The sequence below is a fragment of the Rhagoletis zephyria genome, unplaced genomic scaffold (assembly GCF_001687245.7).
Source record: "Rhagoletis zephyria isolate East Lansing unplaced genomic scaffold, Rhagoletis_zephyria_1.1 Rzeph_scaffold_00115, whole genome shotgun sequence".
Classification (NCBI taxonomy): domain Eukaryota; kingdom Metazoa; phylum Arthropoda; class Insecta; order Diptera; family Tephritidae; genus Rhagoletis; species Rhagoletis zephyria.
This window is the reverse complement of record NW_016157199.1, coordinates 244,702-271,930: the sequence shown is the minus strand read 5'-3', so window position 1 is coordinate 271,930 and position 27,229 is coordinate 244,702. Positions and strand designations below refer to the sequence as shown.

The 27,229-nt window shown below is 35.4% G+C and overlaps 2 protein-coding genes across 10 annotated transcripts in view; both read right to left on the bottom strand.

Moving 5' to 3' along the window:
* Rtnl1 (reticulon) overlaps positions 1–27,229 on the bottom strand; it is a 276,263-nt gene that overhangs the window by 5,239 nt on the left and 243,795 nt on the right. The gene's annotated exons all lie outside the window — the stretch shown is intronic.
* Positions 10,606–11,749, bottom strand: LOC108378352 (uncharacterized). The gene is made up of 4 exons (XM_017634653.1): positions 11,402–11,749; positions 11,043–11,287; positions 10,804–10,963; positions 10,606–10,728 (listed from the first exon to the last, which is right to left on the bottom strand). Exons 1-4 carry the CDS (start codon positions 11,532–11,534, stop codon positions 10,610–10,612), a joined length of 657 nt encoding a protein of 218 aa, XP_017490142.1. The 5' UTR covers positions 11,535–11,749; the 3' UTR covers positions 10,606–10,609.

Genomic DNA, 27,229 nt, shown 5'->3' with positions numbered 1-27,229 from the left:
ATAAATTTGTATAACTCATTCTAGTTTTGATTTCTGAAAAGTCACAGTATACAGTAAACCAGCCATTGACAATATGCTTATTTGAAAATTAATACATGAAATATTGTGCATGTATAGGATTATTTTGTCATTAACCCATAGGCAATGACTGGTGCAAAAGTACCCCCAAATGTTTGTTGATATATTTGAAATGTAAATTTTAACAGCGAAATTCGTAAACAAAAAATAATAAAACAAAAATATTGTTGATGGGAGGTGGTCGTGGTTATAGACAGATTTCACCAAAATATAATACTATCCTAAATTATACCAAAGGCAACTTCGGCACCGACTTTCGTTAAAATATCTAAATTTTGTTCGAGTTAGCGTGTTTACAAACAGATACCAATTCATTTCATTTCGTCATTCTGAATATTTTGATAAATATGTATGTAATAATATGTGTATATACATTTTATACCGTTGAAAACGGCCTTGCTTATCTGCATAAACCTTTCCTGCATTAGTTCGAGCGTCGATATATAACTTTGGGTACATGTTTCATAAAAACTTTGGAGATCTCCACTATAACAGTGGTATATTTTTAAATTAGAGAGTTCTACCTTTAAGCTAAGTAATACTTGTTTTACTCCCTAATTTATGGGTCCATTTTCCAAAATCAGCCCACCATTATTGACTCAAAGTTGTGTTTGGAACCAGATATGACTTATGTAGGAACTGCATCCGGTTATAATCGCTTACGCTGCAAGCCTGATTTGCTAGGAATTTTGTTTTTCTCGTTGTTTTATTTAAAGTGACTTGGAAATATTTGCCACTATAAGAAAATATTGAAATTGGATTTCATTTGGGTTAAAGAAAACGACAGCTGTGAAAAAATATCAACCAATACATTCAAATAAATTGTCAAATAAGCATATTTACATTTTTTGTTTTGCCTATCTGGATTACTGTATACTGTGTGAAAAGTAAAGAAGTGAAAATATTGAATTTGTACTGATATAAAGTAAGTTAAAAAGTGAAGTGAAAAAGTAAGTGCGTTTTTGTTTTGTTTTATATAATGTCGGCAGCAAAAAAACCGAGAAGTATTGTGCGTAGGAGGAACGAAGTTTTCCAACATTTATGGAACAGTGGGGCACGCAGTTCCGTAGGGAACGAGTTTGAACGTCCAGAACAAGAGAGTTTGAGTTTGTCGGAAGGCGAAAATAATTTTGAGTGCTTGTTGACACAATGATAATAATAACAACATCGTCGTGAAGTTCTCTAATATGCACATTAAGCGTGAGCTTATGCACAAGATGAAGCGAAGGAGAATAAATGCAAGTGAAATTGACCACAACATAACAAAAAGCAACAATGAAATAGTGTACGTAAACGACCAGCTGACAGCAACAAACCGCCAATTACTACGGATAGCCAAAAACAAAGCAAAAGCATGCAATTGGAAATTCGTGTGGGTGAGGGAAGGGAGGATACTAGCTAAAATAAGCGAAAACAACAAATTTATTTACATTAACACCGAGTCAGATATAAACCTAATTAAATAACCTAAACAAATTTAAAAAAAAACTAAAGATTCTATTTACTTTCTATAAACATTAATTTATTTCCACATTTATTAACACTATTACTAACTTAAAATATTCAACATTTAACGAATTTGAAATAAGCATTATTAAAGACTGTAATTTATCGTACATTTACTTGAATATTCGATCTTTGAGAACGAATTTCCATAGCTTTCGAGCAACAATAAACCATCTCGTAGATAATATTGATGTTATCGTATTGGTAGAAACAAGCATTACTAATGAAGAGCAAAACCTATTCAACATAAATGGCTTTAGCTCACAGTACCTAAACACAGCAGGCAAAAGAGGCGGAGGTATAGCAGTATTTGTAAGAGAAAGTCTTATTTTTAACTACATAATGCATGAAACTCATTTCTTCGAAACAGTGGAGGTGCACATTAACAAAAACAATGTTTCGTGCACATTGATTGCTATATACCGACCGCCGCGACTTAACATTCGTAGCTTTATCTCAGAGCTGGAAAATTTGTTTTCGCCAACCACCAAAGATGCCTGCGTAATATTAATCGGAGATATCAATATTAACATAGGTAATTCCGATAAAGAACACCACAGCGAATACTTAAATATGCTTGCATCAAATGGATTTGAAAATGCAGTATCAGGGGCTACTAGAGTAGACATAAGCAGAGGTACAAGCTCCAGCATTGATCGTATGTTCGTCAAAGGGAAAAGCTTATGCATAACATCAGCAATAGTGGAAACAGCCATAACAAACCACTTTTCGCTCTTAGGTGAAATTACCTTAGCTAGCGACAATTCCAACCAAAAAAGAGTAACGCGCAGACGAACTTTAAGGAATCGAAAAATAAACGAATGCATTCGTACCATAAACTGGAATAGAATTTTAACGCTAGATCAGGCAAATGAAATGTGCAATGACATCCAAACTACTTTTAAAAGTATCTACGAAAAATCCCTGACCACATTTAAATGTACAAGGAAACGTAAAGCAAACGAATGGATGAACGATGGGCTAAGGCTAGTCTGCAACATGAGAGATAGATTATATAAAAGATGGCACGCAAAACCCGACGACAAACAAAGAGAAATGGAATACAAAAAATTTCGAAACCAAGCTAATAAGAAAATCCAGTACACCAGAAATAGACACTATCAAAACAAATTTGCGGAACACAAACACGATACAAAGAAACTCTGGCAAACAATAAACGATATCATTTGCAAAAAGCATAACAGCGTGGACGAAATTATTACTAAAAACTTTAAAGACCAGCATCTGAAAGATGTATGCGACACCTTTGCAATCACTTTTACAGAAGGTGTGGAATCCGTAGTACAAACCTGTGATACCTTGACTGGGGATGTCAAAGAAGATAAGCGTAGTAACTCCATGTATATGTCACAAACAGATGAAAATGAAATTCACTCAATTATGAATGAGCTTAATGCAAAAAAAGGGCCAGGAAGTGATGCAATAAGACCAAAAGACCTTAAAAATAATGCAAATATAATGGTCCCTGTGATTACCAAACTTATAAACCTTACTCTAAGTCAATCCACTGTACCGGAAAACTTAAAAATGTCTCTGATAAAGCCAATTTTCAAAGCAGGCTCTAAGTCAGAACCAAAAAATTATCGGCCGATCGCAATTTTACCCGACATAGAAAAGATAATGGAAGAAGTTGTCGTCAGAAGGCTAAGAGAGTTTATAACAAAATATAATGTAATACACCGTAATCAATATGGATTCCAAAAAGGGAAAAACATAAACCAGCTACTAGAAAACTTTGTTACCTCATTGAATGAGAACCTCGGTCAAAATCACCACAGCATGGTCTTGTTCATCGACTTCAGTAAGGCATTTGATACACTGTTGCATGGAAAGTTACTCGAAAAACTTGAAAATACAGGCATACGCGCAAACTGCTTTGACAGGTTCAGAAGCTACTTAAAAAATAGGAAATTTAAAGTTAAAATAAATGAAGAAGAAAGCGATGAAACAGTCAACTTATACAGCGTTCCACAAGGATCAAAACTGGGGCCACTGTTGTACATTATTTACGCTAACGGTATGTTACAAAGCCTAAAGAATTGCGAAGTCTATGCATACGCTGACGAAACTGCCGTCGTTGTATCTCACAGGGACTTGAACACAGCTGTGCAAATAATGCAAAGAAAGCTTGATATTATCACAAGATGGTCCCATGATAACGGCTTGATAATTAACGCTACAAAAACAAAGCTTATGCTTATTAGACCTCCGCACTTTCAACCCGCTGATATAAGATTAAAATATCACGATCACCGATGTTTGCATAAACACAACATAAATCTCATAACAACTTGTGATTGCACTACGTTAATTGAAGTTGTAAGCACTTATCGGTACCTAGGAGTTATTGTAGACAAGAACTTAAAATGGCCTGACCATGTATTAGAATTGCAGAAAAAACTCCGAAAGAAGTCATATTTTCTCCGGTATCTAAGTTACTGCAGCGACTATGGAGTCCCCAGACAGGCATATCTATCGCTTGTAGAAACCCACCTACGACACGGCATAACAGCATGGGGTACAACAACCAGGTGTAAACAACTGCAACAAAGCCAGGATTATATACTGAAAATTCTTTCAAAAAAACTAAAACACAGCAGCGATAAATCGAAAATAAAGAACTCAAAATACATGTTATAAACTCCTGCTTTAAATCTACAGTGCTTAACGAATTTTATGATGCCACACAGTTCAGAAAACCCATAGATCATAATTATAAAAGGACGCTTCCAGGTATCTAAATTCAGGAATGAGTACTCAACAAGAATGATAGAATACAAGATTGCGCCAATGAGAGAGGATTTTTGAGCGTAATTTTTGCGTGACGTCATCTTGGTACAATTGCGAGAGAGAAATGCCAAAACGCATATAAAAATATGTAAACAATGCAGAAAAATGTGTGAATTTTTATATTACATGGCCCAATTTTGCATGAATCAATAAATATACAAAGATTGATTAATTAGGAACACGTAGCAATAATTTTGGACATGTAGCCCTTCACATAAGTACGATTTTTAGCACATGAAAAAATGGATGTATGAACAGTGTTTGCAGTTTCATGTAGACCAAAAGGAAGGTGTGCAGCAAAGTGAATCATTGACTTGCCATTTTAAAAAGCCATGCAGAGTGCATATTTATATTTGTGGACGGTAGCCAACCACCATAAACTCCACAGCTGTTGACTCCACAGCTTTTATTTGTGTGATTTTTTTGGAAGCAAATATTCTATGTCAGTAAAACATAATTTAAGCTGAACTTTTAAATGTATAATAATTTGGCCACTGTTTTGTATTAGGTACGTAACAGCGCGGTAAGATGCCGCTTGAATTGACGCCTGGCGACCTTATCCACTGGTGCATTACCTTATATCAGCACTAAAAGAATCAGGTACTAACAAAAATAAGTAGGTAGTGAAGTTCATGTATCTATTTACTGTAGAAACTACTTTTGTATGTATGCCATTGCCAGCAAACTAAACCAGCAACTGTCTACATTCACCGTGGAAATATACCTACTACAATTCACCAAGCAAAGGCCAACATAGTTCCATGTAGAAGCTCATAGCTCACACACATAGCACAAAGCTGGATTTGGTGTTTAATGCATGTCCTCCCCGGCAGAACTGCTTCCACTTTTTCGCCAGGCTTGCGTCCGTAGGAAACGAAAAAATAACTTATATAGCACGCTTTCCTTTTGTTTTCACTATTACACTTTGCCACTGCACACTTCGTTTTGCCTTTTAATGTGTCAATAATTGTTTAAAATCACGCAGAAATATTAACGCACAAATATTAGAGTTGTTATTTGGTTTTTTTCGTATGCTCACATTCAACAATTGCACCAAGATGACGTCACGCACACAGTTCATTCTGTCAAAATCACAAAGAGCGGATTAGCGGTACCGCGATTGGCGCAATCTCTATTTCTCTCAATCGTGAGTACTCAAAACACTCATTTAGTGTCACAATCCCGACACCAAAAACACCGCATAGAAAAACATTAATTAACAATCATTATTTGAACTCAATGTAAAAGATGAATTTAATTGTAATATTATAATAAAACAAAGGATATTACTAAACAAATGTAGCAACGAACTATTATAAACCATACCCGCAGATAAGCTCCCTAAGCTTCGCGGGGTAAAATAATGGAATTGTGTAGTATTGTACTCCGGGGCGCACCCAGGAATATATTTTAGGGGGGTTTTATATTTCTGAATATATATCACCGGAAAATACTGAAAATTTGCTTCAGATAATACGCTCTTTAAAATACATTCATGCAAGTTTTATGTACAGTATGTAATAAATAAATAAACGTTTTAAAATCCATAAACTGCACTTTATTTACATGAGATTAACAGAAGTCAAACACTTTTAACCGACTTCAAAAAAAGAGGAGGTTATCAATACGCCGGAATACATAACTTTTGACCACGTGAACCGATTTCAATAATCCTTTTTTTATTGGAAAGATGGTACCTCAAGGGTCGTCCCGTAATTTGGTTTAGAGATCCGATGATTGGATCATGAAGAAATTAACGGTACCCCTAAATTTGAAGTCGGTTGTNAACTTCTTTACCAATAAATACGTTTATGGTAAAATTTTGGAAAATGGGCGTGGCACCGCCCACTTATGACCACANCGCGTGCAACTTTTAAAAGTACCTAATAAAAAATTTTAAAAGAGTCGGACTTGTGCACAAGGGTATATTAATTTTGTTCACATAACGGTTGTTTGTAACAGCCAAAACGAATCGAGATAGATATAGACAAATGTATACATAAATGATCAGGATGAAAAAAGAAATCGATTAAGCCATGTCTGTCTGTCCGTCCGTCTGTCCGTCTGTCCGTCTGTCCGTGTACACGATAACTCGAGCAAAAATTGAGATATCTCAACGAAATTTGGTATGTAGGTTTCCCTTAATCCAAGGTAGGTTGGTATTGAAAATGGGCGAAATCGGACTTTAACCACGCCCACTTCCCATATAACGGTAATTTCCAGAAATACGAAAACTGCGATATTTTAGTAACTACTGAAGATAATTCACTCAAAATTGATATTTACAATAATTTTTAGACGAAAAATAAGAATATTATAAATTTTTGGAAAATGGGCGTAGCCACGCCCACTTATGGTTACATGTGTATATCTTGGTAACCGCTGCACCAATTTCTTCCAAACTTGGCACAGTTGTTGGCCTTAGTACAGCATACTAAATGGCCGAAAATTTTTAAAATCGGACAATAACCACGCCCACATCCCATATAACGGTAATTTAGAGAAATACAAAATCTTCGATAAATAAGTAAATATTGAAGCTTATTTATTCAAAATTGATGCTTGCAAAACTTCTTTACCAATAAATACGTTTATGGTAAAATTTTGGAAAATGGGCGTGGCACCGCCCACTTATGACCACATATATGTAAATCGGTAACCGGTCTACCAATTTGTACCGAACTCGGTGTGGTTATTGTGCTTGCCACATATAAGCAAAACGTTCAAAATTATTGAAATCTGACTAAAATTACGGCCGCTCTTCATATAACGGTAAATTTCAGAAATGCCTGAAGCCTCCATATTTCGAAATTTAAAGACGGTAATTTACTCAAAATTGATACANAATCGGTAACCGGTCTACCAATTTGTACCGAACTCGGTGTGGTTATTGTGCTTGCCACATATAAGCAAAACGTTCAAAATTATTGAAATCTGACTAAAATTACGGCCGCTCTTCATATAACGGTAAATTTCAGAAATGCCTGAAGCCTCCATATTTCGAAATTTAAAGACGGTAATTTACTCAAAATTGATACACCCCGGCTTACCATGTAGCGGTTGCTTTCGGAAAGGTGAAAAAATATATATTTAATACTTGCGCCGGGTATTTAATGTTCGGCTCCGCCCGAACTTAGACTTTCTTACTTGTTAATATTTCGAATACCGAAAACATTAACTGAACTCTCAAGAAAAAGGAAAAATTCATATAAAACGACGGACGAGAAATGGAAAAGAAATTTTCTTCTACCAAAATTTCTTAAATCAGTTTGCAGCTCTCAAGAAAAAAATCCTCGTATATTTATTTCCTCATAGAAATTTACAGCAAAAACAAAGCGCTTTTTCAGGCAACAGAAATTATAATAAATATTTCTTATAATTTCCTTGAGAGCTGGATTCTTAGCTTTAAGATACAGTTTGATTTGAGGTTATTAGCTTTAGGGGGGGTTTGAACCCCAAAACCCACCCCTTGTCTGCGCTAATGATTGTACTGAATATTTTTTGAATAAATAAATAATAATAATAATAAATAATAAAATAATAATAATGAAATTTGTTCCTCAAATGAAAGTGAAGTCTCCTCGGATGGCTCCAGTATTTCGTTCATTGAAGCTTTGGCTGCTTGGTTTGTAGAATTCAATGTATCTAATGTGCATGCTAATAAATTATTAGCACTGTTGCATCGCAAAAGACATCAGAACGCTAAACCGCACGCCGACTGATGCTCCAACTGTCTCGATAGGAAGTAGAGAATATGTCCATTATGGCTTAAAAGACTGTCTAACATAAAGTAAACGCAAAGATATTGGACCTGAACTTTAACATTGATGGGTTGTCAATCTCCAAAAGTTCGCTGAAGAGCATGTGGCCTATTTTAGGTAACGTAAATGGGACGGATTCAGTTTTTATAGTCGCAATTTTTTGTGGACAGTCCCATCCCAACAACGTTAATAAGATCCTGGCAGAATTTGTAGAAGAGTTAAACGATCTGCTCGAAATTAGATTCATATACGAAAATAAAACTTTTACAATAAGATGTCGAGCATTTATTTTGGATGCACCAGCCAGAGCGCTTGTTCTCGGGGTCAAAGGACATGCCGGATATAGTTGTTGCGCAAAGTGCCGTCAAAGGGGCGAACGAAAAGATAATCGCATGATCTTTAATTATCAAAACCATTCTTTACGCACAAATTTAAATTTTCGGCAAAGAATTGATGTCAGCCATCACAATCAGCAAGAATTTTTGGAGATAGAAAAACTTCCAATCGATATGATTAAAGCCTTCCCTCTAGGTTACATGCACGTTGTATGCCTAGGAGCAATGAAAACTTTGCTTGTATCGTGGTTGAAAGTGAAGAATCGCAATTATTCTTTCAAACCAAATGAAATAATTAGCTGAACGAAGCTTTTTTATCTATTGCGCCTTACATACCAAGAGATTTCTGTAGGAAACCACGCGATTTTAAAGATTTAGATCTTTTTAAAGCAACGGAATTCCGTCAATTCCATTTGTATACAGGCCAGGTTATGTTAAAAGGCATATTAAGTGAAGAAAGGTACATACATTTCCTGCAACTTAGTCTTGCAATGCGAATTCTCCTCAATAAAGAAGATTGTGTACGAAATAATAAATGCGCCGATGACCTCTTAAAGGAATTCTTAGTAATGATTCCTGTTTTATATAATGATTTGCTCTTAACATATAACTTCCACTGTTTAAGTCATTTGGCAAGAGATTCAATGCAATTTGGATCAACTGAGACAACGAGTGCCTTCAAGTTCGAAAATAAACTAGGAAAACTTAAGAAATTAGTAAAAAAAATTTTCCCTCACAAATTTACAACAGACTAGTTAAGCAGAGTGTGCATGGAACTCAGCAAACAAACGTTGATTCCACCAATTCAAAAGTACGAAGCGATGGTTCTTACAAATTCGTTAAAACTAAAAACTTTTATTTATCATCTATTACACCTGACAACTTTTATTTAGTAAAAAATTGTATTTTTATTCTTCATTCCATTTCCAATTCTGCAGAAAACAAAATTGTTGTTCATGGTCTAAGAGTGCAAAACTTGTCTGCTTTATACGATAAGCCTCTACTATCAACGCATTTTAACAAATATAGTGCACAATATTTAATATTTAATGAAACAATTGAAAATCATTTCCTTGATGAGATAACATCGAAAGTTGTTTGCTTTCGAAAGTTCCCTGGAACTTCTTATTCATTTGTACCCCTCAAACCAGATCATGCAGTAGAGCGATTTTAATTACATTTCAGAAAACTCTGACATTCAACACGAGACCTCATCTTCACAAACGCTGTATCTGATACAACCAAGCCCAAGTACAACAACTTCTTTGGACAGTGCAACTTCGTCTGGTAAGTTATTTATTTACACATGTTGTTTGCTATTTTTAACATAAAACTTTAAAAAAGAAATCGCGAGCACTGTAATTTAGTATTTATTTTTAATTAGTTTTTTCTTTACGATAGCTATTCAATCATTTATCAATGACGCGTTTCAAAAAGCCATTGAAAAGGTGGAACAACGTAACAAGCTCATATTGCTCAGAGTTACGGAGGAAATTCAAGGGCTGCGTAAAGATGTGGGCGAATTGCGGAAAGCGGTATCTCATAATAACTCTACCATTTTACCAACCAGACTGTTTAACACCGTTGAAGATTTTCTTCAGTTTGAGAAAGCTGTTCAGGAAGATATAGATAAATTCTCCTTGCTGGTAAGAAACTAAAATCATTATCACTATGAAATGCCTGGTTACGCGCCCATTGTTATAAGCTTTAAAATGACGATTGCAAAACATATTTTTTAAGACACGTAATAACGCGTTTTGCAAATGTGTTAAGTAAACGTGTTATAATTAGTTTTTATACGCTTTCCCAAAGCTTTGTAAATACGGTTACAAAACACGCAATTTCAATGAAATAAATAAGCGTTTGAAACATTTATTTTGTGAATGTTGTATAGGTTTTTTTATTAGTAATATTTTAGTATTAAACAAAAATTAAAACTAAATTAAATTTAATTCGTGTTTTTTCAGTTCTTAGCTTTACTAATAATATTTTTCAAAAACTTGAGATCTTATAAACTTAAATTTACAGAATAAATAAACCAAGTTCATATTGTATTTTCATTCAAAAAACTTCCATTATTATAAACTTTATTTTATATAAACAAAAAACCAACTTACTTTATTTTGTATTTTCTTTTGGTGCTTTAATTTTAATAAGATTTTTAGCGTATTGGAAAAAAGATTTCGAGGCAAACACAAAATCCTCTTCCTTGCCTCCATTTTCGCAAGTGAAAGTTTCTGAAATAGAATTTAAATATGAATGTAAAAAGTTTATTATATATGTATGTACTGAATGAAACCGTTATTACTTACGACGAATGGCAGTGGCGACAGAGAAGGCTCTAATACACTTGTTGTCTACAGTACCTTTCCACGAAAAGCTTTCTGCAACTTTGTTATGCATAAGTTTTTGCCCCGATTTTGTAACAAATTTCCTTGAACTTGATGTTGACAATCGTTTTAGATCGGCTTTCTAAAAATAGAAATAAAAAAGAAAGTTATATATACAGTGAACCAGGCATTTCATAGTGATAATGATTTTAATTTCTTACCAGCAAGGAGAATTTATCCATATCTTCCTGAACAGCTTTCTCAAACTGAAGAAAATCTTCAACGGTGCTAAACAGTCTGGTTGGTAAAATGGTAGAGTTATTATGAGATACCGCTTTCCGCAATTCGCCAACATCTTTACGCAGCCCTTGAATTTCCTCCGTAACTCTGAGCAATATGAGCTTGTTACGTTCTTCCACCTTTTCAATGGCTTTTTGACACGCGTCATTGATAAATGATTGAATAGCTATCGTAAAGAAAAAAATAATTAAAAATAAATACTAAATTACAGTGCTCGCGATTTCTTTTTTAAAGTTTTATGTTAAAAATAGCAAACAACATGTGTAAATAAATAACTTACCAGACGAAGTTGCACTGTCCAAAGAAGTTGTTGTACTTGGGCTTGGTTGTATCAGATACAGCGTTTGTGAAGATGAGGTCTCGTGTTGAATGTCAGAGTTTTCGGAAATGTAATTAAAATCGCTCTGCTGCATGATCTGGTTTGAGGGGTACAAATGAATAAGAATTTCCAGGGAAGTTTCGAAAGCAAACAACTTTCGATGTTATCTCATCAAGGAAATGATTTTCAATTGTTTCATTAAATATTAAATATTGTGCACTCTATTTGTTAAAATGCGTTGATAGTAGAGCTTTATCGTATAAAGCAGACAAGTTTTGCACTCTTAGACCATGAACAACAATTTTGTTTTCTGCAGAATTGGAAATGGAATGAAGAATAAAAATACAATTTTTTACTAAATAAAAGTTGTCAGGTGTAATAGATGATAAATAAAAGTTTTTAGTTTTAACGAATTTGTAAGAACCATCGCTTCGTACTTTTGAATTGGTGGAATCAACGTTTGTTTGCTGAGTTCCATGCAGTGTACGAAAATAAACTATATTGTACGTTACTATTTCGTTTCGTTTATTACTTTAACAGTTCGGTACAATACGAAACAAAACGGCTGAGTTCACTTTGGCGATAGTACACTACAGTAGTTTAGTAGTTACAGACGAAACAACAAACGAAATGAATCGTGCAGGGAAAATATTTTTATGTATGTACATATATGCAATAAACAAATACAAAACGAATGGCTGCAATGAATAAAAAAAATAAAAATGTTTTTTAATTGAATTGGATATGAAAATTTACAGAAAAAATTATTTTTCACGTAATTGAAACGTTCGCATACATATAAAACGTACCCTATGGTACAATTGTCACAAACGAAAAGCAAACGTTTCTCGTTGGGGAAAATGACAGTGAATCTTACAATTTGTTTCTGACTATTTACAAAACTGTACAAAACCACAAATGATATGATGATCGATGAGCAAATGGGAATTGTTTTGTACAGTTTATTTTCGTACCCTGGTTCCATGCACACTCTGCTTAACTAGTCTGTTGTAAATTTGTGAGGGAACATTTTTTTTACTAATTTCTTAAGTTTTCCTAGTTTATTTTCGAACTTGAAGGCACTCGTTGTCTCAATTGATCCAAATTGCATTGAATCTCTTGCCAAATGACTTAAACAGTGGAAGTTATATGTTAAGAGCAAATCATTATACAAAACAGGAATCCTTTCTAAGAATTCCTTTAAGAGGTCATCGGCGCATTTATTATTTCGTACACAATCTTCTTTATTGAGGAGAATTCGCGTTGCAAGACTAAGTTGCCTGGCCTGTATACAAATGGAATTGACGGAATTCCGTTGCTTTAAAAAGATCTAAATCTTTAAAATCGCGTGGTTTCCTACAGAAATCTCTTGGTATGTATGTTCAGCTTATTTATTTCATTTGGTTAGAAAGAATAATTGCGATTCTTCACTTTCAACCACGATACAAGCAAAGTTTTCATTACTCCTAGGCATACAACGTGCATGTAATCTAGAGGGAAGGCTTTAATCATATCGATTGGAAGTTTTTCTATCTCCAAAAATTCTTGCTGATTGTGATGGCTGACATCAATTCTTTGCCGAAAATTTAAATTTGTGCGTAAAGAATGGTTTTGATAATGAAAGATCATGCGATTATCTTTTCGTTCGCCCCTTTGAAGGCACTTTGTGCAACAACTATATCCGGCGTGTCATTTGACCCCGAGAATAAGCGCTCTGGCTGGTGCATGAAAAATAAATGCTCGACATCTTATTGTAAAAGTTTTATTTTCGTATATGAATCTATTTTCGAGCAGATCGTTTAACTCTTCTACAAATTCTGCCAGGAACAGATTAACGTTGTTGGGATGGGACTGTCCACAAAAAATTACGACTATAAAAACTGAATCCGTCCCATTTACGTTACCTAAAATAGGCCACACGCTCATCAGCGAACTTTTGGAGATTGTCAACCCATCAATGTTAAAATTCAAGTCCAATATCTTTGCGTTCACTTTATGTAGCCGCAAAAAATCTGTTAGACAATCTTTTAAGCCATAATGGACATATTCTCCACTTCCTAACGAGACAGTTGGAGCATCAGTCGGCGTGCGTTTTAGCGTTCTGATGTCTTTTGGAAGGCCGTCAATTTTGCGATGCAACAGTGCTAATAATTTATTAGCATGCACATTGCATTCTACAAACCAAGCAGCCAAAGCTTCAATGAACGAAATACTGGAGCCATCCGAGGAGACTACACTTTCATTTGAGGAACAAATTTCATATTGTGTCAACAAGCAATCAAAATTGTTTCGCCTTCCGATAAATTCAAACTCTCTTGTTCTGGACGTTCAAACTCGTTCCCTACGGAACTGCGTGCCCCACTGTTCTATAAATGTTGGAAAACGTCGTTGCTCCTTCGCACAACACTTCTCGGTTTTTTTTTTGCTGCCGACATTATATAAAACAAAAAAAACGCACTTACTTTTTCACTTCACTTTTTCACTTACTTTATATCAGTACAAATTCAATATTTTCACTTCTTTACTTTTCAGAAATCAAAACTAGAATGAGTTATACAAATTTATTGTTTGATTGCGCTGAAAAATAACAGTAAATCTAGTCGACATTTATAAAACGGTTGCATTGCCAAGCAAAATCTAAACGACATTCGCAAAACACTTACAATACCAAATATTTTGTAAATGTCGAACTTACAACGCTTGCAAAAGCCTTATTCATGTAAGCTTAATTTAAGCTTGGTTTAAAACGCTCGCAGTAGCCTATGTAAGCAAGCTTATTTTAAGCTTGATTTGCAAAACGATTACCAAATTGTTTGCTGGGATGGTCGGCATACAAGCACATTCGAACAATTCAATAGCTCTGATCCAATACTTTTCGTGAAAAATCCTGTAAAACTGTCAAACAGCAAAATTACTCTCTGAAGTGAGAGTAAAAAGTGAGTAACAACAAAAAGTACGGGAACAAAAAAAACATTTTTCCTGTAAAAACGTGATTGCTCGACACTTTTCATGGTTTTACCAGAAGAAAAAGTTCGGGTAAAATCTTGCAACTTCATTCTCTACACAACTCTCCAAAAGTCGCTCTCATTTACACGATTTTGGAAGATTTTGGAGTACGGGAACATTTTTCCTGCAAGTTCGTCTAAAATCCTGTAAGTTCATGAGGTACTGGATCAGAGCTAATAAGTGGGACTGTATGTGAACACACATGTGCTCAGAGAGTGCTCAGCATTCTTAAGGGGTGGCTCACAAGCATGAATATGTTCCGATCTCAAACCAAATCGTGGTTGCCTCAACTAAGATTTGGTAACTTTGACTAAACCATGTGTTGAAAGAAAGCTTATCTGCATTAGCAGAGCTTAATGACATCCTTTTATGAACCATACGTTAAGTTGAATGGAATTTGTAGAAATATGCTTCAAAAAAATGTTTATTAGTATTTACCAAACCCTTCAACTAAATTTACGATTTGGAAAAACCTAGATGAATATTAGAAGCTTTAATATATTTAGTTATAATTATCAACCCATGGTATTAATTCCCAATCCTTGGTAACAGTTCCCAAATATTGTCAAAATTCGGGAACTAAATATCTTTAGTTGTCGAAACTAATCCTTTTTCTCAGTGTATGTTTGGATTTTTGAAAGAAGCGGTCAATAAAAAAGTAAGATCTGCTAGGGTGGATACTAGAATAACAATCTGGCACTACTTCGAGGAAAGCAATATTCCAACAGACACCGATCCATTACAATATTGGCGGGTAATTACTGAAGCGTTTGATACTTTTTTCATGTACAAGTGCGCTTAATTCAATTCAAAGATATCGGATTCAAAATACGATGCTTTAAAACACTGTGCTTTGAAATACTTAAGCATTCCCGCTACTTCTACTGAATCGAAGCGTATGTTCAGTAGAGCCGGTTGAATCGCTTCTGAAAGAAGATCGTCTCTGAAGCCGGATAACTTAAATATTCTACTCTTTTTGGATGGGTTTCGGATCACGAATACAGTAAGTCTGACGTACGCAAAAACGAAGTACCTTATTTTCCTCTCTATGTAAGGAGCTAAAGAATTCAGCTCCGACGATTTTTTTTTTAAGTATTATTTTTGCTAAGTGTGAAGTTTTTCTTTAAAGTCAGAATTTAGTTTTGAAAATAAACCTTGTTTTTTAATAAAAAGTTAATTTTTACTACACCTTTTAAATTTATTTCTTTGAAGCAGAAAAATAATATACGTCATTCCGTTTTTTCCTTGTTAAACTGTCGAAGGTGCCTCTGTCCGGCTGACATCACCGCCATCCAAGAAATGCGTTGGACGGGGCAAGGCAAACAATGTCTGGGGCCTTGCGACGTCTACTACAGCTGCCATGTAAAGGAGCGCAAATTCGGAGTTGGATTTGTGGTGGGAGAGAGACTCCGTCGCCGAGTACTGTCGTTCACCCCGGTGGACGAGCGTCTAGCCACAATCCGCATCAAAGCGAGATTCTTCAACATCTCGCTCATCTGCGCCCATGCCCCGACGGAAGAGAAGGATGAGGCATCCAAGGATCTCTTCTATGAGCGCTTGGAGCGCACGTACGAGCGCTGCCCCCGTCATGATATCAAAATCGTGCTTGGCGACTTCAATGCCAGGGTGGGCAAGGAAGGGATCTTTGGAACCACCGTCGGAAAATTCAGCCTCCACGACGAAACGTCCGACAACGGATTGAGGCTGATCGACTTCGCCGGGGCCCGAAACATGGTAGTATGCAGTACTAGGTTCAAGCATAAAAAGATCCATCAAGCTACCTGGCTGTCTCCGGATCGAAAAACGAGAAACCAAATCGATCATGTTGTGATAGACGGAAGGCACGCTTCCAGTGTTTTAGACGTACGCACACTCCGAGGCCCAAACATCGACTCGGACCACTATCTTGTTGCAGCCAAGATACGCACCCGCCTCTGTGCAGCAAAAAATGTGCGCCCAAATATGCAAGGAAAGCTTAACGTCGAAAAGCTGCAATCACAACAGACAGCCAGCGCTTTCGCTACTCGACTCTCACACCTGCTCTCAGAGAGCACTCTTCAACAAACCGACATATGCGAGCAGTGGAACCACATTTCCCGCTCATTAAGTACCCGAACCGAAGAAGTAGTTGGATTTCAGCGAGCCCGAAAGAACAACTGGTACGATGAGGAGTGTCAGGAAGCTGCAGAGAAAAAAGATGCCGCCTACAGGGCCACGCTGCGATCGGGCGCAACGCGCGCTATGTGGGACCGCTATAGGGATCTGAAGAGGGAAGCGAGACGTATTTGCCGCAACAAGAAGAGAGAGGCAGAAATACGTGAGTGCGAAGAGCTTGAAATGCTGGCCGACAGGAGGAATGCCCGAAAATTTTACCAAAGAGTTAGGCGACTTACGGAAGGTTTAAAGACCGGGGCGCACTCCTGTAAGAACAATAATGGCGACCTAGTAACTGATGTCCAGAGCGTACTTAAATTATGGAGGGAACACTTTTCCGCCCTACTAAATGGTAGCAGCACGGAAAGTTGTGGAGAAGAAGAACCCGAGCCCGCAGTCGATGATGACGGAGTCGACGTTCCACCGCCTGACTATGACGAGGTACGTATAGCAATAACGCGGCTGAAAAACAACAAAGCCGCTGGAGCTGACAGCCTGCCAGCTGAGCTATTCAAGTACGGCGGCGAGGAGTTGATAAGGTGCATGCATCAACTCTTGTGCAGAATATGGTCAGATGAACGCATGCCCGACGACTGGAATTTAAGTGTGCTCTGCCCAATCCACAAGAAAGGTGACCCCGCCATTCGCGCCAACTACCGCGGGATCAGCCTTCTAAGCATAGGTTACAAGGTCTTATCGAGCGTATTGTGCGAAAGACTGAAGCCCACCGTCAATGAACTAATTGGGCCTTATCAGTGTGGCTTTAGACCTGGCAAATCCACCATAGACCAGGTATTCACAATACGCCAAATCTTGGAAAAGACCCGCGAGAAAAGGATCGACACTCACCACCTATTTGTCGACTTTAAAGCCGCTTTTGACAGCACTAAAAGGAGTTGCTTATACGCCGCTATGTCTGAAATTGGCATCCCCTCAAAACTCATAGGGCTATGTTAAATGACGTTGAGCAATACCACCAGCTCTGTCAGAATTGGGAGAGACCTCTCCGAGCCGTTCGCCACAAAACGGGGTTTCAGACAGGGCGACTCCCTTTCATGTGACTTCTTTAATCTGATGTTGGAGAAGATAATAAGAGCTACGGAACTGAACCGCTCAGGAACAATTTACTACAAGAGCGTACAATTGCTGGCTTATGCCGATGACATCGACATCATCGGTAACGAAAACCGCGAAGTCTGTTCTGCCTTTTCCAAGTTGGATAGGGAAGCAAAGCGAATGGGTCTGGTGGTAAACGAGGACAAGACGAAGTATCTCCTGTCATCAAACAAACATTCAGCACATTCGCGCCTTGGCACCTACGTCACTGTTGACAGTTACAATTTCGAGAAAGTAGAGAATTTCGTTTACTTGGGAACCAGCGTTAACACCGATAATAATGTCAGCACTGAAATCCAACGTAGAATCACTCTTGCCAACAAGTGCTACTTTGGACTTTCCGAGTAATCGACTAAAATGTTTTCGGTAATTTGGTACAAATTACGTTAGTAATGCTGTCGTACTAAACTAATCAAGATCTTTCAAATAGCGTCATCTGTTTTTAAATATCTACTTTTGTTTCCGACATATTCAGCTTTATCATGAGTTTCATTTTCTCGAACCGAGTCACCTTTTCACTTTTCGTTACCGTGTATTCACTACGGGTGGGTGAAAAAAATTCTGGCGAAACTCACGATTAGGCTGATTAGTAAAAAGCATCGTTAATTAATAAAAAATTTTAGCTTGTATATTAACCTAACGCATTAATTCTATATGTCAAGACCAACGCCCGACGCAGTTATGCCTGTATTTAATAACGGCTCTATGACAAAATATTCAAGAAATGTATTCGTAGACTTTTATTTACTTCATTTCATACATTAATATTGATCTGATTTTTTTTAATAAGTAACAGGAATAAATATTTAACAAAAAACTATTTCACTTAAGCTTAACCAACTTTTAGTTGCTCGGAGCTAATTTTGGAACGCTTCATGAAATATTTTCATAGACGGTAAATGCAACCCTGAGTGCATCATTAATGAGCTGAAAACCCAAAACAAATAATTAAATTTCAATGGAATTTTGACACTATTCAAGGAATTGTGAATATAAGCTGCCTTCCGTTTGGCATATTTGCGATTTAAACCTTCAGAAAGTTACAAAAAAAAAACATTTTCTATTTTTATTTATTATATATTTTTGAAACAAAAAGACTCCACCTTGTTCACCAAACATTTCTTTAATCCATCTTGCGCATGCAGTTTGTTGATCTTATCTTCACGGTTACCGAAATCACCAACCTCAACGTAGTGATTAGCCCTCTTGCGCCAGCCACCGGTTGGTGTTGAGCTTGAATGGCAACAGGTAGTTGGATGCTTTCTTGAAGTGGGATTCAACAGTGAATATTTCGCGCGCTAAATAATCAACTCACTGAATATCGTGCGCTTTGCGCAATTTGCGTTCGATTACAAAGTTGTCAGAGATTGGGACACGTTGATGGTTGTGCTTGACAATTCCACGTTTATAGATCAATTCACGAACTGATTTAAGATTTGGATAATCCCATGTGATATAGGGTTCGGCAATGCGTAGCATATTAATGGTTAAATTTGATGAGCAATCCGTGGTTAATGTGGAACAAACTGTCGCACTTTTGGTGCAACTTTGTTGATACCGCGGATACAGATCACAAAAGCCAATTTGTCTTCCACAGGCACGTAGAATGGGCCGCGTTTCTTTGCCAGACGGCGAACTTATTCTCACGGCGTCCATCACGGAGATATTTTGCTTGATATTTTTCAGATGCACCAAGTTTTCGCGTTTGCGGAGTAATGAAATATAGTATATTTTGCTATGCTGCCTCTATGCTTAAGTGCACATTTAAGATACCTACCCCAAAATGCGCATCAGAGGCATTATTTTTAAAATTTATAAGGAAACTGCTTCGATAGATGCATTCAACATACCTGCACATTGGCGATACCTGCCTTAAAAATTGTGCGACTAGTATCAATTTTCAATGAAAGTATTACGTTTACCTGCACTGGCCTTATTTTGCTCATCTCGCAGAACAACGAAAATGGCTATCAATTTATGTAGTTATATAGATAATTAGATAGCAATCGGTAAAAATTTTGCTTGCAGTAATTTCTACATGGTAAGTGCTCCGCCAATATTTGGTTTCATAGGGATTCGGATACCTTCCTCATTGAAGTAGTAAAGAAAATTCGCTTAAGTGCCTTTTTCGGTTACGTGCACAAGTTTTTCGTGCAAAGAAGGATGTGCAGCTAAGCAAAATATACTGCACTGAAAAAGATATTACGATTGTTATGACAGACGAGGTACTAACTAATCTCCCTTACTTTAACAAAGACGTGGCCGCCTTATGTAAGTAGGAATTTAGAATGTACATTTGGTATCAGACATACTTCTGAGCTCCTTTACAAAGTAAGTTACGTGTAATGCAGAGCAGTCGCTCGGAGTAGTTCGGTGCTTGAAAATAACTTCGGCCGCACGTTATTTTGCAACTGACAACGTAATGTGTTGTCGAAGGTGTTCATTTTGCGCTTTACTAGTAGATGACATTGGCCATGATGACAATTTTGGTACTTAAAACTGAAAGAAAACATGGCTTACCTCGTAAGGTGCTTACCTATTTTCCCAGTGGGATTAGCCAGTGAGGAACCGTTAGCTATTTATCTATACATACAAATACATACATATGCATATTTATTATAAATGAAAATGGAGGTTCCTTTCTTGGTATAATTTGGTTTTAAGTTTTCCTGTAAATTCGCTATAAATTTTAGTGGTGGACTTTAAACTCGCCATTCGCATAAAGGAGTCAACTGGGCGATACTAGTAATAATTATTGCTTGACATTTATTCTTTTCTCTTATAATAGTTATGTCTCTGCTTTTAAGTGTCATAATATGGGTATCAAATGGAAGGTATTTTAAAGATCCCTAATTCAAAAATGTTTTTAATAAGGTTGCCACCTATTTTGAATCGCACATATATTTAATTTTTTGTTTAGAAAATAAGGCAAAATATTACTTTTTATGGGTACCAAGAGAAGGTTCTTAAACAATGCTTTCCCTATACACAAAATGTTATGTCTTAGGTGTAAGGTTGCCACTTATTTTCGATTTTACACAATTTATCTAAAACATCGCAATATGGATATCAAATGAAAGGTATTGTTGAGAACTTTGGTTAGAAAATATTTCCCAATATTTCAGAAATATTTCCACGCTTACTTGTAATAAAAATTTTTATTTTGTTAATCTCAATCAACATTTTTGTTATGTATACATAGTACACATACGCTCAAGATATGTACCATTCATTCCAGCGTATTTCGGAATAGGGTTTCCACCTAAATTTTAGAGTAAGGAATTTACTTAATAGATATGGAAATCCTATTTTTTTTGGTTTATTTCCAAAATATTTTTTTAAAGCTATCCAAATCTTGAAAACTTTAAAAAGTATATGCACTCCGGGCAAAGCTCGTTCAACCTGGTACTGTATTATTATAGTGCGTATTTTTTCTTATTTGCTTTAAGTTTGCAATTTTGAAACGGATAAGGAAAGGCAGATACTGCAATGGCTGGAGCCGTCCAGTGATGAGCAAGATGTTGCTGGTTCTGCATTCGAAGACAATTAGTAAACACCACACCTATGGATAGTTCCCGGGAGGTACATGATGTGGACGAGATGGTGCAACAACGCTAACGTGAGCGCTGTTCATTATGCCCTGGAAAGAAAGACAAAAAAGTGCCAACCAAATGCTATAAGTGTTATAAATTTATTTGTCAACAACACTTCAGGGTATGCTGCATCGTATGCGGAATAGAAGAATCTTCTGATGAGTCAGATAATTTTTTTTTTAACGTTGATCTCGGTTAAGCCCAAAATTTGAAGTTTTAAGATAAAATTTAGGTTTTTTATTTTTTTATTATAAGCTTGAAGTAAAAGTTATGTGTTTGCTTTTAAAAATAACTATAATAAACTACTTTAATATTTTTGATAATACACACTTCGTTTTATTTATCTCTTACACTCCTTTTTCCATTTTTTTGGGGTCACCTGCGACCCCATGCGACTGATTGTGTGATTTTCCTTATGCGCCTAATTAAGGGTTACATAAAGTACTACAATCTCGCTCAAAAAATAAAATTTCTTAACCACAAGAAGAGTAATTCCGCAGTGATTTTAAAGTTAGTCTAACCTTTAGTTAGTTTTTATAGTGCATTTTGTTATTTTTTTTGTACTTTGTGTTCTCCAAATGTGCAGAAATCTGCTGAGGGTAAACACAACGCCATTAATTTGAATACAAATTTCCAGTATTTTGTTCTCCTAAGTACTGTTTTAATTAGGACTGTGCGATTATTCGATTACTCGAGCAAGTTGGTTAATGAATTATTCGGTTAATCAATTACTCGAGTAATCAAGATTTTGATTACTCAAAACGATGACTAATCGAGTTACTTGAAATGTGATTACTCAAAAAATAATAATTTTGCTCGTTAAAAGAGTTTGCTTTGAAAAATGCTTATTTTATTTTTTACATTCTGTATATGAAAAAAAAATTTGTTTTAATTTTTGAAAACAGAAACGTTGTCTTCAAAGTATCAAGGAACTTTAACTACTTTATACATATGTAAAGAGTTCAAATTTTGATTACTCATTTTACTCGAAATGTTGATTAATCATAAAGCAACTTACTCAAATATTTTTGTTTTTGGTTAATCAAAAATCTTGATTACTCGAGTAACTGAACTTTTGAGTAATCATAATTTCCAATTAATCGAATAATTGAGTTATTTACTTTATGATTAATTAAAATTTTGAGTAATCAATTAATCGCACAGCCCTAGTTTTAATCCTTTTTTTATACGAGAAAACTTGTTTAACTTACAACTTTTTAACGTCTGCAACGTTAAACGTTGTAAATATATCAAATAAAACACCTCTTTGAGGTAAAATTTTCGAGTCACGAAAGCTGAACTAGAAACCCAAAGTTTATGATATCAGTTCCGCGAAGAAAATTATACGTATTTTTTTTAACTGCCTTGGAAACTGACGGAAAATGTTTTTATTCATTCGAATCGTTGCACAGAGTATTTGCATAGTAAAACCGGTCAAAATTATTTTACTCAGTAATTAAATAAATCATGAAACTTAATCATAATTAGCGATTTATAGGATAGAAATTAATTATTACACTTATCTTAGGATAATTTTCGTGAAATATTTAGTTATATTCAGTTACCACAAGTCCACAAAAAACTTTTTCAGAAAAAGACAAGAACGGAATTCGTTTGCTAGAACATATTTAAATCGATAAGTTCGGATATACACTTTGTCCTTTTAGACCGACTCTTGATTGCGAATAACTGCGAATTGTGCAAAAATTTTCGTTACTAAAGTTTTGATGCTTTTTCAATTTCAACTAAATAAATAACTTAAAAATAAAAAAGGTTTAGAGTAAATTATTCTATCGCTCTCGCCGAAGCCGATTAGAGAGCATTATTGTTCTCAGGATCTCCCGAGGACTTTAAAACAGAGGTGTTAAAGAATGCAGTCTTCGTGACTTTAAATCGTTGCAGTCACATTCACTGACTAACACTTTTTAACTGCAGCCAATCAATCACATGTTTGACTAAAGACTGCAAAATTGAAGTAATTAGTCTTTTCTGTTATTGATGACTAATTAGTCATTTTTGCAGTCTAAGGTGAATAATGAAAATCTAAAGCAATCTTTGCGTACACTTTTCCATAGAGTTATAATGCTAATTTGTTTAGAAAACAAATGAGTGCACAAAAAGCTTAATTAAAACTCTAAAATATTTAGAAAATGTCAATGAATTCCAGTAACTTCCAATGAAATAAATTTGTTTTTATTATAAGTATGTACATAATATGTACATGTTATGTAAATGAAAAAATAACAAAGTGCATGCGAACATGTTTCCAAAAAAATGAACAATGATCCTTTAAACTTATTCATACGTCTCCGTTAACTTTCAGCAACAGCAATTTTTCGGAATTGTTGTCAGAAAGCGTTCGTTCCACGGCGAGGAGTATTCGGTAATGAAGCAAACGAAAAAAGTCTTTCTACTGCGGCCGAAGATGTGTAGTATTTAAGGTACGCTTTTTTAATAATCGGGTTCGGTTAAGCATAGTAATTTCTGTAGATTTGTCTACCATGTATATATAGGGTTTTCACTGAAACGATTTCTCATCTCAACACGCGGGCGTCCCTCTCATTCTTAACATTAAGTTTTTTTTAGAGTTTTGTTCACATTTTTTGAAATTACCTTTTGTTTTCATGCAGAAATAAACCAAAGCCGGAGCGCGTTCTCGGTCCCTGAAAAAAAGTCGAAGTACTGCAAAAGATTGCATTCCAACGGCTTAAATCAAATGACTAACAAAAAGTGACTAAAAGAATGCAATCCAGCGGCTGAAATCAAGTGACTAACAAGAAATTAATAAAAAAGTGATTTATGAATCCTAAATCAAAAAAAAAAGAATAAAGACTAATTTTTTTTAGTCTTAGTCAGGAGTAACAAAAAATGATTGCAATCAGTCGGGACTTCAATCAAATGAATAATTTAGTTAAAAGTGATTGCATTCTTTAGCACCTGTGCTTTAAAATTAAAGGGTATGCAACTCAGCAAATTTGGGTACCTAGCTTCGATGGAAGCTGTTAACTCTCGAATACACTTTTCGGCATTCGTTTTCTTATATTTTTAAGTTAATTTTACAGATGAAGAAAAAAGTAGAAAAAAAGCTAGCGATGGATCGGTGTTTTTCATAGATCTTTGACAAATAGTATTCAATCGTTACGTAATTTTTACCAATTTAAAGGTCAGGCTTATACCTGTTAACAATGCGACTCTCCTTACAACTATACATTCAAAATTTCGGTATATAAAATCCAAAATTACAATTTTACGACTCATCGTGCTTCGGCCTTTATTTCTATTATTATTCAACAAAAATATCAAAATAGACCGATCTTGAATATTCTAAAAGAAGGTCATATTAAAAGCCATTTACTTAAATTTAGTCGTAAATGATAGAAATTGCCTTCTTCCATAATCAAAAGGTTTTTTTCTTGAAATAGGTCTTCACTAAAACACAATTTCCGAAGAAACAAGTAGAACGACTGAAATAGTGAAGACAAAAAAAACTTTCACAACATTGACTGTTTTCAGGTTGACATATGTCAAAGGGAAAACAAGGGAGGGAGTTTTCATGGCTATCATTCAGCAGATCAGTTATTTAGCTTTAGGAATAGTATATTTTACTGGACTTTTGCAACAATTGGTAAATCTGACTTTTGACATGTTTTTCTGCGTTGCTAAGTTTCTGTTTTTTCATTTTGTGTTTCTAAAATAGGGCTGCCAGAAGTCCTGGTTTCCAGGATTTGTCCTGATTTAGACAAATTGTCCTGGTGTCCTGGTCCACACTTAAATTATCCTGGTTTTAGTGATGGTGAATGCAGACACTCCTCTAATTTTTAGCAGATTCTGCTATGAAAAAAAGGTTAAGCTTTCTGTCAAATTGATAACGAAACGTTTTTTCTAACACGTTGAATATTTGGTGAGCTTACCTTCTTTGTTTGGTTTGTTGGTTAAAATCTTTATTTTCTTATTTTATTTGGTTAAAATCTCAATTTTTTCAGGCAAATGCAAAAAAGTGCAAGTTCCTGAACGGGTACAAGGGTAAAGGGTCATACATAAGTACTAGGGATGCCAAAATATCAGGAAAATTGGGATCCCGGGTTTTCGGGATATTTTTTAGTAGTCCCGGGATCTCGGGATTCAAATTGAGTCATAAATTTTATGAATATGAGTAAAAATTCAATATCTGAAAGCATTTAAATATACCATTAAATAAAACTACTTAAAATTTACGATAAACTGATTGTAAAACTCATATATCGCTAGCTTAGAGTGAAAAGTTGCTAACTTCACTTTTAATGAAAAATCATATTTTGATATAGGAGGCTAGATAAATTAAATTTGCATCGTTTCGAAAAGGGTAAAGGTCCTTGTTTTATGTTTTCTCGTTTATATTCAATAAAAGGAAAATTTGCTAAGGCCAAAAAAAGCTCCGAGAATTCGATAAGGCCAAAAAAGTTCGAAATCTTTTAATAAATATCGAATCCCTCCGATTCGTATGAAGTTTTGCTTTGCTTTAAACAGGCAAAATGTTGTATTCAAAGTTTTGCGAAATACTTGAAGAAAATGGCTATACGAAGTTTTTTCCTCTCCTGTACAATTTTTAAATTGGGACTTAGCAACTCTACGCTAGCGATATTTATTAAATCAGACAAATTTTAAAGTAAAACATTTTTTTTAATTGTATTTAAAAAACCATGTGATTGAGGAACGTATACATCACAAATAATAATGTAAATACTTTTGAAAGTGACGATTAATAAAAAAAAAACATAAAACAAAAATATACAAAAACAATTTCTCTAAACATGTTTACATTTTTTTCGCAATGTACTAGAAATTTTGAGGGCGTACGAGTCAAACGGATCTCAGAGTCGGATTCAGCGGGTCGAAATACATGTTGGTAGTTGGGTCTGGTTAAAAACACACACCCCTTTTTTTGCCGGTGTTGTTATCATTGCACTTAAAATGTTTTCGTAAGAGCAGCAAAGCATTCAGAGCGGAGTCTTCTGAGCTTGACCTGCAGTTTTTACATACAAAACCTCCTGATGAAAAACATATTTCGGCATCAACACTTTTAGGCTGAACTGTCAAAAGGTAAACATAATCCATTTGAAGATAATGACCCCTATCTCCTCCATTACAAAATATTTTAACTTCTTTTACCAGCACGTCGGTCAAATTATAAGTTTTTCGATTTGAGGAAGTTTTGAGTAGATTGATCTAAAAAATTATCTAACTTTTCCTTAAAACTCTCTGTTTCGTTTACATTAGCGACGCTATGAGTAAATTCATTGAAATCTTCTTCAAAAAAGGCTCAGACTGCAATTCAAAAGTACAGTTTCAAGCTTTTTGTTAACTGCAGTCAAACTGGCATTTTACAAAAATCATACTTCAAAATTCATAAACAAATTCTTACTATCAATTCGATATTTCAAAATTTTCGGGATCCCGGGATTAATGCAAGCACATCCCGGGATTTCCGGGACGTCAAAAACACCGGGATCCCGGGCTCCCGGGATTGGCATCCCTAATAAGTACTACCCAGAAGGTAATTTCAGGAGCTAAACTCTTATCAAAAAGGCCTTTCTTTCCTTTCTCCTCCATTTTTTGTATGGGGTGGCACAAATTGAAGGGCTTCTGCTTTCGATACTCAAAAAAGAGCTTTCAGAAGGGCTTTTGTAGGACGCCTTCTGAAGAAGTTCTTTTAAAGTTTTTCTTAATTCATAAAAATCATACTTCTTTAAGGTGCATATCAAAAAGTTTTATTTAGACTTTAAATGCCTTTTTTTAATGCTAAGTAATATAAACATTTATTTAAGTACATTCGCGTAAATTGTAAATAGGAAACACCTTTCTAGGAAGCATGCAGGGAAGCACTTTTTCAGTCCTTGTTGGGTAAGCCTTTAAGAATGGCTTCACTTAAGACAGCCTACCT

What these genes read in the sequence shown, in the direction of transcription:
- LOC108378352 (XM_017634653.1), bottom strand. Translation starts at nt 11,534, where the DNA reads ATGCAGCAGAGCGATTTTAATTACATTTCCGAAAACTCTGACATTCAA. An exon ending in TGGATAAATTCTCCTTGCTG is followed by an intron (nt 10,964 to 11,042) that starts GTAAGAAATTAA and finishes TTCTATTTTTAG; the next exon opens with AAAGCCGATCTAAAACGATT. An exon ending in TGTCGCCACTGCCATTCGTC is followed by an intron (nt 10,729 to 10,803) that starts GTAAGTAATAAC and finishes ATTCTATTTCAG; the next exon opens with AAACTTTCACTTGCGAAAAT.